The 18,018-nt window shown below is 38.0% G+C and overlaps 1 protein-coding gene across 1 annotated transcript; it reads left to right on the forward strand.

Moving 5' to 3' along the window:
* Positions 1-9,523: 9,523 nt before the first annotated feature.
* Positions 9,524-16,607, forward strand: ARMC10 (armadillo repeat containing 10). The gene is made up of 6 exons (XM_054276405.1): positions 9,524-9,665; positions 10,959-11,104; positions 12,205-12,339; positions 13,619-13,795; positions 14,793-14,864; positions 16,054-16,607. Exons 1-6 carry the CDS (start codon positions 9,524-9,526, stop codon positions 16,303-16,305), a joined length of 924 nt encoding a protein of 307 aa, XP_054132380.1. The 3' UTR covers positions 16,306-16,607.
* The last annotated feature ends 1,411 nt before the right edge of the window (positions 16,608-18,018 follow it).

An 18,018-nucleotide genomic window follows, 5' to 3' on the forward strand; every position in this document is an offset into this window, starting at 1 on the left:
GCATTTAATTGCTTTGGTAATACAATTCAGGTAATTTGCCTGCTCCTCAAAGTATGTTCAACAAGCCGTCTCTCTTTACTTCTTCCAGGTTTTCTGGCTTTACGTTCTTATCACAGAATTTTTGGAACTTGCTATAGCCACACTCATTTTAAAGATTTTTAGCTGGTTCAGAATGCAGTTGCTGTTTACAAAGATTTTTTTAGGTATAAAAATGTGTAGGCTTTTTTAATAACAAATTCTTCTTGTGCATCTTTTCAAAGACCTGCATCCATGATAAATATAGTTGGATCCATCATGGGCTTCTGTAACCAAAAGCCTGTTTAATTTGGACATGTGGATGACTTCCTTGACTTCAAAACTCCACCTAATTTAAAACTAAGTATCAAGACCACAGCAGCCACCTTTAAAACATAGCAATAATTTTCTGTCAATAACTCAACATCAGGATACTGTGGTACCACGGGCCTTTTTTAGGAAACTGTAATTTACAAAGTAAATGGTTCCCAGCTGGCCCTGAGGACAGACTTTGTCCAGCCATAAGTAAAAACTCACAAATTTTTTTGGCACAGGAGCAGAACAGAAAGCTGCAATAAATGATAGTGTGCTAATAATTGTATTTACTGAAGGCCCTGTAATTTTGAAATGATCCATCACCAAACATCATCTACAGTGCCAGAGACAATAAAGGCCACTAATCATAAGTTCCAGAACTTGGAAAAGTCCAGGCATGTTTTATTTTCCACAGTCTGTGAATGCTCAGAGCAAACACATTTGGCCTGGAGGAGACAACACCCAATGATGATCTCCTGTTGAAGGAGACTGTATCTGCATTCTGGGTCCACACAAAAGAGAACATGAGGATTCACAGAGGGACAAAGGAAGAGGGAAAGAGCTCTGCCTTTCTGCAGCAAATGGTCAGGCACTCAGCCAGAGCAAACCTCTGCTCTGTCTTCTAAAGAGAAGAGGTCTTTCTGCATTTCCCATCCTGAATAAAATAGTGACAAGAAAAAGAAAGCACACAGGTGACAACCACACAGATTTGCAATTCTCTCTGGATCAAGGGAGCTGCAATATTTTAAATAAAAAATGGAAGCATTTTGGTAGGCTTTCTGCTTTTCTGTAATAATTTTTGCTCCCTCTGCACTTTACACATAAATAAAGCCATTATTTTGTAGTTTTGTAGCTTGTGCCAAAGTTCCACAGCCCTAGTTCCCAGCACACATCCCAGGGCATGCTGAATTGTACCAGAAATGTGCATTTAGGTGACTTAGTTGATCCAAAATGTCTACAAAAGGGTACACAATATAAATGTACACAATTAAAAAATTACTCAGTTATACGCATTCTAACTTAATCATGGAAAACCAATCAGTGCAACTGCTATTAAGAATGGACAGATTTTGAGACTATTATTCCCTGAGAATGCCCTGATACATTCCAGAAACAGGACATCTTTAGCCAGCCCAATCTAGTCAGACTAAAATTTTAAGTATTTTAAGATACCAGTTTGTCTTCTGACTTTCTTAATTCGATTTTCCCACCATGCTCACTTCTCATCATGCATTCCATCTAATCAAAGCTAAGACTCCAAGTCTGTGATCCCTCCTGTTTTAACCCTATCACTGCACTCTTCACCTCCCAGAAAAGCATCCCAAGTCTTTCCACCTGTACTTCTGACATACATCTCATTTCCCTAATAACTCCCAGCCAGCATCACTGCTCAGTCTGGGGAGAAGGGAACCAGCACCACCTGTCCTAGCACAGGACACAGGGACCTGACTCTCCAGGCACTCATGGCATCAAGTTGTCACAGCCCAACCTGCAAAAAGACAGATAGGTAAATTGTTGGACCAAGAACATTTAATTTACACAGCATAACTTCAGATTATATATTACGTGTTTCTTCTCCTATGCAGACCAGCTACCTAGACTTACATGTCTTTTTTTCCTTGTTGGTCTCCACACACATGTTCCACTTCTGTATAATAACAACTTTTAATATTTAGATATTATAATGGATTTATTGTAGAGCCAGCTTCCACTGGCTTTTTTCTCATTCCTTTCCAGCAAATTTTATTTTATCCATCTTCTGAACTGTAAAACAGAATGAGTAATTTATTACAGTTTCTGAACTGAAGTAAAATCCACAACACTCTGCAATTTGCTGTAAAATTCAAAGCAGTCAAGCTCAACAATATCAACTTCTGAAGATAACTGATGTTTATTATTTATAATTTAAATAAAATACACATTGATGATATTTTTCAGTAGCAATTCATCCACTCATTTTAATCAAATTTCTACTTGTTTGTAATTTTCTGAAGTATTAAGCAATAAAAATTTGCTTGCTTCCACTGCCATAAAGTCCTGTTACTGTCATCTGTACTTCACTACAGTACAGATCTGTATTTATGGGAGGACATTTGAGTGGTAATAGAAAATAATTTAAAAGTGCTAGATACATGCATTTACTTAGATGTTATTCATATCTCCTTGGCAATACAAAAAACCCCAGTGTAACAGAATGCAAATTCAATTTATATCTTACCAATTTTAACCTTTGGTAGAAGTCCCATTTTCCTCCCAGGCTAAGCAATAAGAAATAATTAGATTCAGAACAAAAATGTATTTCAAATGAGTCATATATCACTGATATATTAAAATTCAGTATCTCTCTGTATCTGGCTTGCTGAATGAATAAGACTTTCCATGGCTACATTGATTTGCCAAAACCTCCCTTGTATCATATTAAAAAAAAAAAAAAATTCTTGGGAGAGATTATAAATGGAACATGTTCTGTTCCAGTCCAATGTATGTGATAATTAACAGAACTCTAGGCTGAGACAATCTTAGACAGGCTGCACTGAAGGAAAAATGAATAACCTTCCATGTCCCTATTGTACAAGACAATAAGATTAAAAAAAAAAAAAAAGGTGGAGGGTTTGGGGTTTTTGGTGGTTTTTTTTTTTTTGAGAAGGGCTACTGTGTTAGAAAAATATTCGTAGTAGAAAGGATTGTGAAGTACTGGAATACACTGCCTGCTGAGATTGTTGTGTCGCCAACACCTGTGATATTTAAAATTACTAAAAACACCCTGGACAAATCTGCACCAAGGTTAACCACAGCACAGCTTGAAAACATTCACCTCCCTGCCAATTCTGTCATTCTGTGGTTCTTAGCAAGGATTTACACCAGTGTTCCTAGCACAGTTGTACCTCCTATATAATAAGCACTGAATGCTTTTCAAAACAAAATAACCCACCTTACCTAATTCTAAATGGAGGATCATGAAATTTTGTACACATAACAAAGAAACCAGTGGATGTGCTTATTTATTGTGATTGTCATATTTTAAAACATATCTAGGTATTATCCCCATTTTTCAAAGGAAAATTTGGATTACATAAAGTGTGATCATCCTAATCCCAAGCACAGAAAACCAAAGAAAGAGTGTAAGAGAACACAGATTGTTTACTTTCACACTAAATGAAAATTGTCCTTTTATTTCTGGGTGTACCACCATATATCTCACAAACAGAGCTGATTAAAGTACAGAAGAGTCAGGTTTGGAACAGGAGTAAAGTCAGAACTGAGTAGTTTTAACACAGAATAACATCAGAGGAAATTAATGCCAAATCTAAGTTTGTAATTTCACTTTATGTTGTTTTAACATGAAAACTTTTTCCTCACACAAAGGAGCAACATTAATACTTTGGCAAAAATTTTTTCCTATGATGTTCCTGAAGTATGTGAAAATACATATAATTACCCAAAATAAAGCTTCATGAAGTTGCTGCTGTAAAAGTGACACAATTCTTTAGTCATCTAAAAAATAATTTATGGCAGTACACAAAGTAATGGTGTTTTATAAATGTTTTGAGTCACACAAAAAAATCAAATCTTGTCTTTTCCATGTTGATGCAAATTAAAGGATCTAATCTGAAGTGATGAACATTCAAATATAATTTTCTGTGTATAGTTAGAAGTACTTCACTACCAAATGATACTACTGTTTTCACACAGAGAAGTTAAAGAAAAAGTAAAATTACCATGCATACCAGAACTAATTTCTGTGCTCAAAGGAAAGCTCAATAACTGAAATTCAGGCTTTCATCCCTCATGTCCACTCTTTTATTAATCAGTTTTATTCAGCTATTTAACATACTAAATATTTGAGTTACTCTTTGCTAAAATTGTTTCATGACCCATTGTTATGTCAGCTATTTACCACGATTCTAACTGGTATTTTAATAAACCTGTCTGAATTTCTACAAAACCAAAACTGTGTAAGACTATGGACTAAAAATATCACTGTAAAAGAAAACATGATCCTTTGAAAGCACAAAAAGCAATGGGCCTCAGAAAATACTGGGGTTTATCTCAGGTATTGCTCTTACTCCTAAGAAAATCTATGAGAGGATGTGACAGCAACAAGTTTGTATTTGTATATGTGTACTGTATAAATCAAGCATTCCACTTCTGGACTGATCTGAATTCCAACTGAATAGTCAGCAAAAGAGGAAACAGCTGAAATGTAATTGCTGTGAACTCAGGACAGATGTACTAGCAGAAGACAAAACTGAGCACAGTTATACAGAGATAACCAAGAGAAAAACCCAGTCACACTGCATGCCAGCTTACTGACTCAATTGTTTAGTGAGTGGATCTAAAGATTAGGGATTTATTACTCACACACCGTTGAAAACTTCAATCAGAAAATTGCAGAGAATATTAAAGCAAGAAATATCACATTATTTTCTAAGATTGCCGTATAAACAAAACTAAATCCTTTTTTTTTTTAATCTCATGCTATGCTGTCTTCATTTCACAAGGTGAAAGAACCCACAGAGAACAGAAAAAAAGGAGAAATACCTCACTTAATGTTGCAGTGCTTGAAAGACACATCCTTGGTTCATACAGGTAAATGTGCTGTGGACAGCAATGAAGTTAAAACATTTACCATCACCTCAGTTTTGATTACCAAAAAAGTAAAGGTTTAATATATCAACTAATCAAAGAGGAGCATTAAGTGGAGGCTATATTCATTAAGTATTCCATAGACAAAAATACCCACAAACAAAAACCCCAAACACTCCCCAAACCCGTGGATATAAAAATAAAATGTATTCTATATTTTTAGAGATATTATCTTACTGTTTTTGCAATGTCATATGCCATCAATATTTGAAAAAGGCAGTATTCTTATTTAAGTTGCAGTCTACATAGAAGATGCTGTATCATTAGCATATTTTAAAAGTCCAAGTGCAATATTATAAACCACATAGCACACACACACACACACACAGAGAGAGAATAATTCAGTATGTATCATAAGAAAGTATCTTATGTATCATAAGAAAGTATCTAATCCCTTTGCCTTTATTTCTCTGAGCTTTTCTTCTAAAAATGTCAGTGGATCTTCTGGATGAACAATAAATACACCACAGAGCAGCACCTGCAAAAAGAAACTGCAAATTAATTCCTTGTATTTACAGCAAAGTACCATCTAGTTATGAAGCTGTTAAAATAAACAACAGTTTACCAGAATCTTTTAAAGCAATGCAAAATAGAGGCATGTCTTTTTATCAGTTCCCTTTCATTCAATTTTTAAAGGTAATATTGCATGTACCAGCATAATTCCATTGGTAGACTTCTAAGAACTTAGTTTAGGATAGTAAAATAAGTGGCATTTCTTTAGCCATTCCTACAAAGAATTTAATTGTTTTTAATGTGCATTTTAAAGAATGTATATAAGATTGGATAATTTTATTTACTTAATAAGAAATGCAATCTAAAGCAAATTTAATACTATGAGGTAAAGAATATGTTGAATGGGCAAAAATTGATCTTGTAACTAACACTGAAAACAAAATGCAGCTAAAAATATTTGCTTTTCAGGATTGTTTTCTTATACAATTTTACATTATCTTTTAGTAACAATGCACAATAACCAATGAACCATTTTTTCTCATTTGTCCTTCAGCTATCTTTAGCAATCAGCTAAAGGACATGGATCATTTACTTTTGGACTTTCAGCTCACATACAGCAACAACATTCAAAGTATATTAACGTATATGGGCAAATTGCAGTTATTTAAGTGAATATTTATTGGAAATGATAAACAAAAAGTTCTTGTGCCTGGTAAAAGTGTCAAAACATGGCATGCAATATTACTTTCAAGATATGGCCTCTTGCTGTTGTTAAATTAATGGAGAGTTTGTGCTTGAATTCTTTTCAGGAAGCATGGTGAGAGGACAAAGAAAAAGAGGAAGGCTCTAAATCAAAGCCATGCTGTGGACAGAGAGGAAAAGCCACGGATGGCACAGAGGCAAAAAAGGCAAGTTGCTGTCAAGCTGCCCCTTGCCCTGCAGGGGCAGAGAGCAGGGCAGGCAGGTAGAGGGAACAGCCCAACAGGCCATCCATGCTCTAATCAGTCCATGTGAAGGGACAGAGCAGACAATAATGTAAATTGGAAGGGGCCTCTGAAGGCAGTTGAACAGAAGCTGTTGGGATGCCCCATTATTGGAAGTGTTCAGAGCCAGGCAGTATTTTGAGCAAGCTGATCAAGGGTAAGAAAGGTGTCCCTGCTCATGGCAGGGTGGTTGCATTAAATGTTCTTTGAAGGTTCCTTCCAACCCAAACTCTTCTGTGTTTCCATGAATCTAAGTCAAGACCAAAATGAAAAGGTGAAGACAAAATTAAAGGCCACTGTCTTCAGTTTAGACACCTGAAAATTTACTAACTAGCCAACATACCAATTCCAACCTTAGCATCTTTTCAATCCTTTTAACAGAAATGTAATTGGCAAGGTGTGGCTGACCATTGACAATCTTAAAAAAATAGAAATGTATCACTTATCATTGTAACTCACAGCATGCAATATTTTAAATAATAAACACCTAAATGGTTTTTTTATCACAAATTTTCCTATGGGCAGATTCCCAAAGCCATTCCCAACATTGGTAAACTACTCCCTCTGCTGGATAAACCAGTATGTGACTGCCATATTTTATTTCGAGTATTGTTTGCCTTTCCCCCCATCCCTTTTTCAAAGAATCAGACACCTACTTCTCCTTTAGGTGTTCTGAAAGTTCTACAAAACAAGAAATCAAGTCTATCCAGAGATACACTGGAATGCAATGCCTCTGTTTAACATTTGAAAATATTAATTAAATAAGAAAGGAATTGTAACACCTTGTCTTGCAATCCTCATTCAAATACTCTTCAATAATGCTTGGACCAGGTGTAAAACAGGAAACAGTTATATCAATCATGCCAAGCAATTAGGTTTGTGCAAGTCTGGCTGTTTCTATTCGACTTCTGCAAGTCTCTCAGCAATCTGGAACATCACCAATGTTTTCACCCTTTCTTCTTAACAACTCTTTAGCCATTTACCCTTCATGGCAAAATTAATTTGGGTCCCAGAGCAGAAAAATCTTAGGCCAGATCTTCATCTATATTTACTTCTAACATTGCAAGACTACAGCTACCAACTACAGTGAAGTTGTCATACACAAGAGTGTTTGCAGGATTACTGTCTTTGCCTGACTTTTAATGAATACTGTTTAAAAGTAAATCTGGATGAGAACAGACAAATCAGACAGGAAGGAAATTCTCAGATCCAGCAGGGAATCCTAAATTATCTGGACAAGATTACTTGGACTTCAGCTTGTTTGGATCATGTCCAAACCACAACCTCATCACAAAAAGACTTAAGTAAATGTCCATTTTAGAACTCTATATCCTTAACTTTGAGACTATGTGTATAAATGTTAATAGGTCTCAGCTTTGATGTTCCTTAATAAAAGGACCAGTATCATCTCATTTATCTTCACACCAAGCATCCTGTAACTCCATAAAGAAATTAAAATATAAGAAAATTAAATAAGAAATATGGCTAGATATCAACAAGCAACATCTAAGAAACAAGAAAAACAAGGATAAAAATATCTCACACAGGGTAATTTTTAACTGGTTCTTTTAAAAAGAGTCCTCCTTTAATCTTATCCTTAATTCTTTCATTTTTAGTCCATTAACTTAATTTCACTGCTGCTATAATGCTATAACTTTTGCTTGGAAAAATATGAGCCAATTTTTAAAGTGCTGAATCAAGAAAGACACCTCATGGTGATACATCTTATATTTTGGGGTTTTGTGCTTAGAAAGCAAAAATGACCTAGAGACAGACTCCCAGGATAAGTACTCAGTCTACATGGCAGCACTGCTCTGTAATTATTGTAATTGGCCCAAGATTTCTTTATTAGTGTTTCTATGGAAATCCTGCTGTAATAGCCGATTGCAAATGGGGTCTATTTTGGCAGCTTAAATATATCAGGCTATCTCTATCTCTTAAATTTGCATTTGTGCATTGGGCCTTTTTTTTTTTTTTGTTTGAAGGAAACGGAAAAACAGCTGCTGCCGATTTGGTAACAAGCAGAGGTGAACACGACAAACAGGGAGGAAAATATAGAAACGCAGAGAATCACAAAATTCTTGCAAATTCTAAGGGCAAACCTACCGACCCTGTTTCCCCCACAGTCCTTCATGCCAGTTTTACTCTCTGATATTTTATGAAGTCTATTTCTCCTATGCCAACAAGAATACCTAATCCACCAGCATATATGAAGCATCCAGTGTCATATTTGTGACTGACAGACCACTAGAAAACATGGATTGCAGCCACTGCACTCATGAGGAAGGAATTACCTGGCTGGAATCTAGAGGTTCTTCTGTAATTAACAGAGAAGAAGTTAAACGTAACAGGGAAAGTGCCAATGCAGTTCACCGGGTTCGTCTTCATTTATATCCCCGTTTTAACATAGTTTATAAAGCAGAATTGCTTTGTTCCATCTTGTTACTGCTCCAAAAGTTTTCATAAATCGTTTGAAGCATGCTAGTGACAAAACGAGCAGAATAAAACCATGCCCCAGGCAGCAGAGAGCAGCGGGAGGGATGCGAGATGGCCCGGCCAACGCTGAGGGGAGCAACGAGCCGGGCCCAGGGCTCTGCTGAGGGCCGGGGGGGACCCTTGGTGAGGGAGGGTGGCGGTGGCTCCCTGCCATAGATGTTACCAGGGGAGTTTGTGGTCCCACCGGCTCCAGTGGGACCCGGCTGCCGATCGCCTGGACACCCAGGTGGTGGCGGAGGGCCAGGGGCGGCGGAGACGGGGGTCCCGAACTTTGGGGATGATGTGCCTGCCCCCGCCAGGGCTGCCATGGCGCAGGAGCGCCTTCCCTCCGGCTGGCGGCCTCCCGAGAGGCAGCGTGTTTGGGAAGGCGCTGCGGGACCAGGCCGGTCCGGAGCGCGGGTGATCCCTTCCTGTAGAACAGAAACCGCAGCGCGTCGCTGTCACGCAGCGGCGGAGCCTCTCCCGCGCCTGCACACGGAGCTGTGGGCTCGGCATCCCTGGGGCACCTCGGGCGCAGCCCCTGCACCCGAGCCCCGAAGGAAGGGCAGAGCCGCGGCCGAGCCGCACCGGATGGGGCGGTGGCTTCCGCGGGCCACGCAGCCGCGGCCGGGTCGATGTGGGAGCCGCGGGGCGCGGCGGTGAGGGCGGCGGCGGCGGCCCTGCTGCTCGGGGCCGGCGCCTGCTACTGCCTGTGGCGGCTGGCGGCGGGCGGGCGGCGGGGGCGGCGAGCAGCGGCCGAGCGGGGCCCGCCGGCAGGTGAGGGCCGGGGCAGGGCCGGGCAGGGCGGGCCTCGCCCCTCCGGTGTGCGGCGGGGCCGGGGGAGCCTCCCCGGGCCCGAGGGGTTCCCAGCCCGCGGCCCTGCAGCGCGGCTCGGGGCCCGGAGGTGGCTCCGCGCCCTGCCAGAGGCGGTGCCACAGCCCTGAGTCCCGGCCCTCCATAGCCATGTGGCAATCTGGGGCGCTGTGGAGTGTGGTTTATTTTTAGAAAAGCCTATTTATTTTTTTTATTAGTCCCCCAAAGCGTACGTCTGATCATTGTGTTTACTCTTGTTATTGCAGTTATTTGTGTTTCCCCTATAATTCAAAGCTAAGCGGAATGTGTTTAGACGAGGATGAAAAACGATTTTGTGTTTGAAGTGAGCTATTGAATCATCATAATTAACTTTGATCTCTATTTTTTTTAACCCTGAAAGAATACTATGGTGTTTGCCTGGCCAAATGCTGATGTAAAGCTGTGGAATTTAAAGCACTCTTAGCTTCTCAGAAGTCATCTCGAGTAAGCTATGAGCTATGACTAGTCCAGCAGTCAGAGATCAGGTTTCATGGCTCTTCGCCTGCCTAAATAGTTGTGCCTCCAACCTGGCTGAAATGGCCTCTGATAACATTTGTTGCCCTTTTATAAAGGTCAGGTACTCCATTACATCATCCTGACTCAGAAGCAGCCTTCCTCCTTGTTTTGAGCGGTGCCATGATCAGCAGAGTTCCTAACATCCTGGCTGTTACTTTGTCAAAGGATCTCAGCATACTACCAAAGTGTCATTGTAATTTCTGGAAGTAGTAGTCTGCAAACTGGAAGTTTTGTTTCCTACAGTGCCCAGCCAGATTTCCACATTTCATTTTGGGGAAACAAAAAAAAAACAAAAACAAAAACAAAACCAAAAAAAAAACCAAAAAAAAAAAAAAACCAAAACAAAACAAAAAAAAAAAAAAAAAAAAAACAAAAAAAACCAAGCCATGTTTGGTGAATATTCCTAATAATTTTGCAGGAGAGATTTAATATTGGTTAACCAGGAAGTAACTCACTGCAACCTCTAATTGTGTGTTCCTTTTATTCTCCCCCTTCAAAAAGGTAATTAGAGGACTCAGGAAAAGGATGGAAATCTTAGTGTCATAAAAATCTTTTTACCATGATATGATGATTGGGCACAACATTAGAACAATATGTCCTACAACTGAGAGCTAAATTTCAGCTTTGTAAAAATCATTAAGTAGCAACTAAGTGAAATGTCTCAAACTTAGTATCAAGTATTTCATTTCTAAATGTTGACAGACAGCAGTCCTCCAGTGTCAACCCATACCATGGATGTGGATGCTCTACAGAAACTTATTCATTTGCTCCAGGCCACAGATGATCCATTAATTCAAGAGCAAGCTTTAATCACTCTCAGCAACAGTGCTGCCTTCTCTGTAAATCAAGTGAGTATTGTTCTGTAGAAAACAACAGTGTCCAATGCCAGCCAGTCTGGCAGAGGAGAGCTGCTGTTTTGCTAAAGAGTGACACAGGACTGAAAGCTAGGACAGCTTGTGCTCTAAAATCTATTTAATGTCTTGCCTTAATTTCTGCTGGCTCAAATAATATAATTCACCAGCTTCACAGAATTTATTGAATTATAATGTTTGGACCACTTAAAGTCCTGAACTTCAAAAGTGCTGTAAATGTATCTTTTGTTGCTTACAATTATGTAATGTTAATGAAAGGGTTGAATACTAGGTTAAATACTTTCTGGTTCAGATCTAAACTTTAGTGAGATAAACTATACTTTTTGTCCCTCACGAAGTTGTGTGCTGTTTGCACATTAGCAATTTTACAGCTATCGAGGCATCTCCAAATCATTCTGACATAGAATGCAGAAAAACTTTGAGCTGGATGCCAATTTTCATACCTTTTTACCAGTTTAACCTTCAAGGTACCACCCTTTTTGCTACTTATGATTGCCATCTATTCTGGCTTCTCAAAATGCCTTTCTTAATATAAATCTCTTAGAATGCAACTGAAGCATAAAGCTCATTAGACCATTTAATTTTTTTAAGAGCAGGTTTTTTTAAAAAGACAGTTAAAGTCTAAGTGAGAAGGATTAAAAACAGTGATAAAAACAAGTGTAATGGAAAGTTTCAGAACCTCTAATAATATGAAGCTACATCTTGAAATTTTCTCCTGTTCAGGCAGGACTTTTAGGTACTGCAATCTGGCTCAGCTGTTCTCATTATCAAGTAATTTCCTTTTATTCTTTATAATGTAAAATGTTTTAAGCATGCTTTGCAGACCAGATTTTAAAAGCAAAGGTGATGTACTGTTGTCAAATAATAGCAATGAACACTTCTATTCCTAAGCAGAACCCTTCTTAGTTTCAGTAAAGCAATAAAGCAGTATCTGCTAACACTCTCTTTAAACAGAGCAGTCAGTTCTGAATTCTTCATTCACATACTTCATTTTTGTCAATATGGAGAATTGAGGGAATGCTTCAGCATTTAAATTGAATTTTAAAAAATCTTCTTAAATATCTTCTATATTTCAGGATATAATCCGAAATTTGGATGGTCTTTCTGTTATTGGAGGGATGCTCTCCAACTGCGTTCCCAAAGTTAAAGAAAAAGCACTGAATGCACTTAATAACTTGAGTATGAATATTAAAAATCAGGAAGAGATACAGGTAAGATTCTTTTCTAATGGGAAAAACCAAAGTAACCAAGGGAAAGGGATAGTATAGGTCCTTCAATATATTTGTTAAATACAAGCCAGGATGCCAAAATACTTTGATGATAGAGATATAAGTCAGCAGATCTGGATGACTGAAAAGATAACTTAGAAGTGCATTGCTTCACTGGCATTTACTTTTAAAATAAAAGACAGGAACCTATGCAGTTTGTGTCCAGCTTTCACAAAATACTATTAAAGAGAGATTGTTCTACCAAGATTACAGTAAAATTATGTGAGGTAAGATGATTTCCAAACATGCCTACAACATCAGCAGTGGCTGTTTAACAGAATGGATTGCAGGTTGAACTTGCTAGGACTCCTTAGGTGAGGGAGAAGAAAAGAGTAATTGAGCCCCTGGGTTTGTACAAGACCAATTTTTCAGGTGATACTTCCACTTAAAAGGAAAAGCATGTATAAATTATAATAAGTTCCACTGGTGAATACAGTACATGCTATGGATATGAAAGGACTAAACATCAAGAAAAAAGTAATCCATCTGATTAATCAATAGATCAAGAAGTGTCCAAGTGGTGAGTTGAGGCAGATTTGAAGACTTGTATTAGTTTGTTTCAGTAGCTTGATAAAAAGATAGTGTGACTGCATGTGGTAGTTTGCAGCACCTTTAGCAACAGGCAATTTTTATTAAGTAGTGCTTGTCCATATTTGTCTAGGTGTATAAGTAGGAAATAATTCCTTTGGTAAGGGTAAATTACTTTTTTCCCTCTGTTAGGACTCCAAGATTCATTGTATACTGTCATCCAGAAGAAAAATTGGTAAAAATAGTAGTTAATGTCAGTTGTTATTGCTGTTCCTGCAGTGTGCTCCAGTAAATGCACCACATGGCTGGGAGAAACTATTTCATTTCAGAGCTTGTCCTTAGCTTGTTTTCAATATTTAAGATGTTAGTTATTTATAAGTGATTTTTAAAACAACTCCCTAAGGCAGCTGTGTCACTTCTGAGATGGAGGCAAAGCAATTTAAGTTTTCAGGGCAAGTTATGTTTCAGGAAGATTAGTGAGCATAATGCTGAATGGTCTGCTTCTGTCATGCCACTAGAATGTTTGAAATATTCAAAACAAAAATGCACTTGTTTCCAAGATCCTTCACCATTCAGCCAGCAATGTTCAGGAGGTATTTATGTTACTGTAGCTAGGCCATTGATACTATTTGTGACAGAAGATATGCTTTTATTAAAGACTATTCTCTCTTTATTTCCTCCCCCCTTTCCCCAGGTATTTATTACACAAGTTTGTGGGACTGTTGAGTCAGCTCCCCTGAACTCTGATGTGCAGCTAGCTGGACTCAGGCTGTTGACAAATATGTCTGTTACCAATGACTACCACCAAAAGATGATAAACTCCATTCCATGCTTTCTTCATTTGCTTTCAGAAGGAACTGAAAGGACACAGGTACTGGGTAGTGTTATTTTTACAAGCTGTTTATGAAGCTGCTTTGCTTGCCTTGTTTCTTAACATTTTGGTAAAATGGTTTAAACTGTGCTAAGAAAACCCAAATATTCATTCATTATAACAGATTTTATGCCCTAAAATATGGATCTGTATTAGTTTCACAAAATAAATTCAAAAACAGGGGAGGGAAGGGAATCTTGGTAATGAAGCCATCAGGCTACAGCTCTACCAAAGCAGTGCAGGGTGCCTTTACCATTGCAACTGTACCTTTGCCATTGCAACTTCAGAATTCTCTTCTGCTCTAAACATTGCTACTGCATCCCAGAGCAAGGAGAACCTGCATGGGAAAGGCTTCATTGATGCATGAATCTCTGCAGGGAAACATGCCAAGCAGTGATACTAAGCTATGGACTTTAGTTCTGTTGTGCTTATGACACCTCTGGCAACCTTAGTGACTGCAAGTGGAAATCCTGCTTATTTGTTGTAATACTGAAATGAGCTTCAGTTAGGGACCAAAGTCAGCTTTATGCAAGATGTTGTAGTACCTTCAGTGTATGCAGTTGCTCTATCAGATCAAAACCAGTTTTCCAAAGAACTCATTTCCACTAAACACACCTATTGTACTTAAGTACAGAAGTAATATGGCCTTTTCCTAGTGTTTAAAGACTAGCTTCACAAGGTCCAAGAAAGCACAAAGGTGTATTTATATATACTTTGGATCATTTTAAATGCAGTACTTAAACATCTTTGTATTGTAAACATATTCTGCATTTGGCCTAGGATTCATTTATGGCTCTTGCCTTATTTTGATGTTTAAGTCAATCTGAATTTGCTTCTAACATGTCTATACCTTGGTTTTCCCTGTACCAAAATACTCAATATTGGTTAACCCATTTTGCCTTTTCCTCCCCAAGTCACCTTTGACATTATTGATACCCATTACAGCTTTACTTACTGTTTTGGAGCTTTTAATGAAACTGAACATTCCTCACTTCAGATTCAAGTTTTGAAAGTACTTGTGAACTTATCTGCAAACCCAGCCATGACAAGACATCTTCTCAGAGCTCAAGTAAGATTCTTGCTGCTTCATTTTAGTTTTGGCATATATACATGTGTATCAGTTAAAATATTGCATGCACTAGAAGAATTTTAAGGTATTAGAAATATATATGCAATTCCATAATCAATTCTAGACACTGCTTGGTTAAAATCAGTAGCTAAGTGCACATTCTTTCATGGGCAGGATTTATTGCAGAGGGCAGTGTAATACAGATGCTGTACAAAGAGAGGGAGAGGCACAGGGCCTGTGCCCTTGGAGACACTGTGTGGTTGTATTCCTGTGTAACATTCAAAATAATCAATAACTTGCAGAAGCCTGATCTAACCTTCCCTTTCCACCAAAGGGGTAAGACCATGAACTTCAGTTTGTATTTTGTAAAAGGAACCCAAAACTTTATTTTCAGACACACAGTCAGTATATAAATTGAAAACTATCAAATAGTACTAGTTCTGTAAGTTCTCAACTGCTGTTTCCATAGCCAATGTACTGAGCCAAACCCAACAAATTCCACTGGAATCCACATCCCTTTATTCAAATGCAGCCATAAAAACTGTTGCCTCTAAGTGAATTTCCCTGTGCATTTACTTATTTCTTCATGGAGAAATTTGTGTGACAGTGCTGTGTTCGCCTTGGCACACAGGTTTCTTTTGAACTGACACCAAATTCTTCACACCAAAACATAGTCAGGGGCAGCATCCTCATCCCCCTCCCCAAAGTAACTTTCATAAAATGTGCAATGGCATTTATTTGTGAGCTATCTGCCATGAGCAGATAGTCTCGATAATGCTGTCTTTTCATTATTCAAACAAAGTTAGAGTAGCTAACTATTCAATTCTCTGTTAAGTGTATCACTTTTCATTCATCAGATATGCTAACAAAAACATTCAGGGCAAAGTCAATGTGGCTGAGAAGAAAAGCAGACCCTGTCTTTCAAATGGGAATTTTCCAGACAGCCACATTTTGGAGATTGAAAATACAAAGCATTTATTAGCCCATTGATGCACAGGCCAGTCTTTTCTAGAGAGAAGATATGCACACTGTGCAAGTTTCTGACAGGAGCTCACAGCATACTGGGATTTCATACAATTTCTGCCTTAGATGGTTTAGGTGCACTTTTTTTTCCATTTTCATAAGTTTGATTTAGTTCCATGTACTTACTGCTGGTGATTAAGTATGGACTATTTCTTCAATTTCCTAGGTGCCATCATTGGTGTCACTTTTTGACAACTGTGTAAACAGAGATATTCTGGTTCGAGCCCTGGCGTTTGCAGCCAACTTGAAAAAGAACATGAAGGATGAAGAAGGCACCAAGATTGAGGAATACAGTGAAGACTCCATTTTCTTCACACTCTGCAGGGACTCTGCCCCATTTGCTCAGAGACTGGCATCTTTGCTGCATCACCCTGACACAGAAGTGAAAGAACAAGTTGTGAGAATATTAACACAATAGTGTTGTTTTCTTATACAGACTGACCTGGTGAAAATATCTAATCTTGGCAATGCTAGGCTAAGAAAGCCTGCAGCAAGTAAACAATACAACAATGATGGAATAAAAAAAAGCCCTAAATACTATCAGATATTTTTTACAAGCAAGAGAAAAGCAACAGCTTAATTATTACTGATAAACCACTGCACAGTTGCTACATTTATGCAATGGAGGCAAACAGTTTAAAACATGAAAACATTTATATATAAAATGAATGAGTGAAGTGAATGAAAGTATCCCTTGCAATGTCAAAGACCTTTTTTTTTTTATAATTTAAGTATTTACAGCTGTTGAATAAGTATTTATTCAACAATTGTATTTATTCACAATTCATTACAATTGTGCATTAAAGATTTAGTAATTGGAGATTAGGCATTTATATTTTATTAGTCTACCTATGAAAATGGTACAGCTGAATCTTACAAAATAATATTAAATAAAAACAATGCCAAACTATCATTGGCTTCCTACAGAATTAGTATCTTCAATGAAAGCTGCATACTAAAGTCACCAAACCTAGTTTTTTTTTGTTGTACCTGTATGGAATTTATTCTTAAACTCCATTTTTGCATGCTTAGTAAATCCACCCCATTTAGCCAAACTGCAGTGCAATTAACCACAACTGTGAAAGGTTTCTACACTTGAAGAAAAACTGAAAGGATTTTATATTGCTTTAAAATTGTCACTTTAGGGAAAGCAGACATATTTTTTAAAGTATTTTATTAGGAGTCAAGGATTATCTGCAACTGTAATTCAGTATTCTCATTCTTATTTTAAAAAAGTCTACAGGAGCAGTATCATACACATTTTTACAAAAGCTTCCAATTCTGTAGCAGTCCTTGGGCTTCCTTTCCTTGGATATCTTTACTCCTTTTTTCTTCTGCATCTGGAGCATCACTGGAATGAGTGCTTCTGCAGAATTAGCCCCCATAAAGTTTTAGTCATCAACCCAGCATTACTTCAAAATGAAGTGGAATCCATACAAACATCACTGTAAAAGAACCTGAACAGTTTCCTTGATGAACAGAAAACATACTGGAAAATACTTCTAAAACCAAACTACCAAAAACCTTCCACTACAGAGAAACTAAAAAAAGTGTCAGATGTAAAGGCTAGGAAAGTTTTCCACTTTGTTCCATTTTTAAGAGGACTGTATCACCTAAACTGTTACCAAGTGCTTCATCTTTCTAATTTAGCATACTCACTGCTCTTAGAAAACATTACTATCTTCTCTTTCTGTACTACAATAGATACTTGTTTTCAGAAGGTCACTTTGCAAATAGCTAAAACTGCAAGAAAAACATGACCTTGAAACTGTGACACACCCAAGCCCTGATCAATAGAGGGGTAAAGCTACACATATCTAATTTATCCACGTAGGTAGTTTTAACTCACCAGGAACAGAGTTCAGGCAGAAATAGAAGTTGGCATCACTCCCAGTCAGAAACTTGACAATTGCTGCATTGACAGTGAACTTCCTTTTCTCCTTCCCACTGCTCCTAAAACACTGTACAGTTTGTAATAAGCAAGTTACATTACAATCACTTAATGTTTTGCAACTTTTTGTAGATTTAATGTTTTCTGCTACTGAATTTGACTAAGAAAAGACTATGCCAGACACTAAGAATTTACCCACTCTCCTCTCCTGACAAGACATTAGGACCAGTCTGTTCTAGG

This window comes from Melozone crissalis, unplaced genomic scaffold, assembly GCF_028551555.1.
Source record: "Melozone crissalis strain CALT ecotype California unplaced genomic scaffold, PUWL_Pcris_2 ptg000004l_1, whole genome shotgun sequence".
Taxonomy (NCBI): Eukaryota; Metazoa; Chordata; class Aves; order Passeriformes; family Passerellidae; genus Melozone; species Melozone crissalis.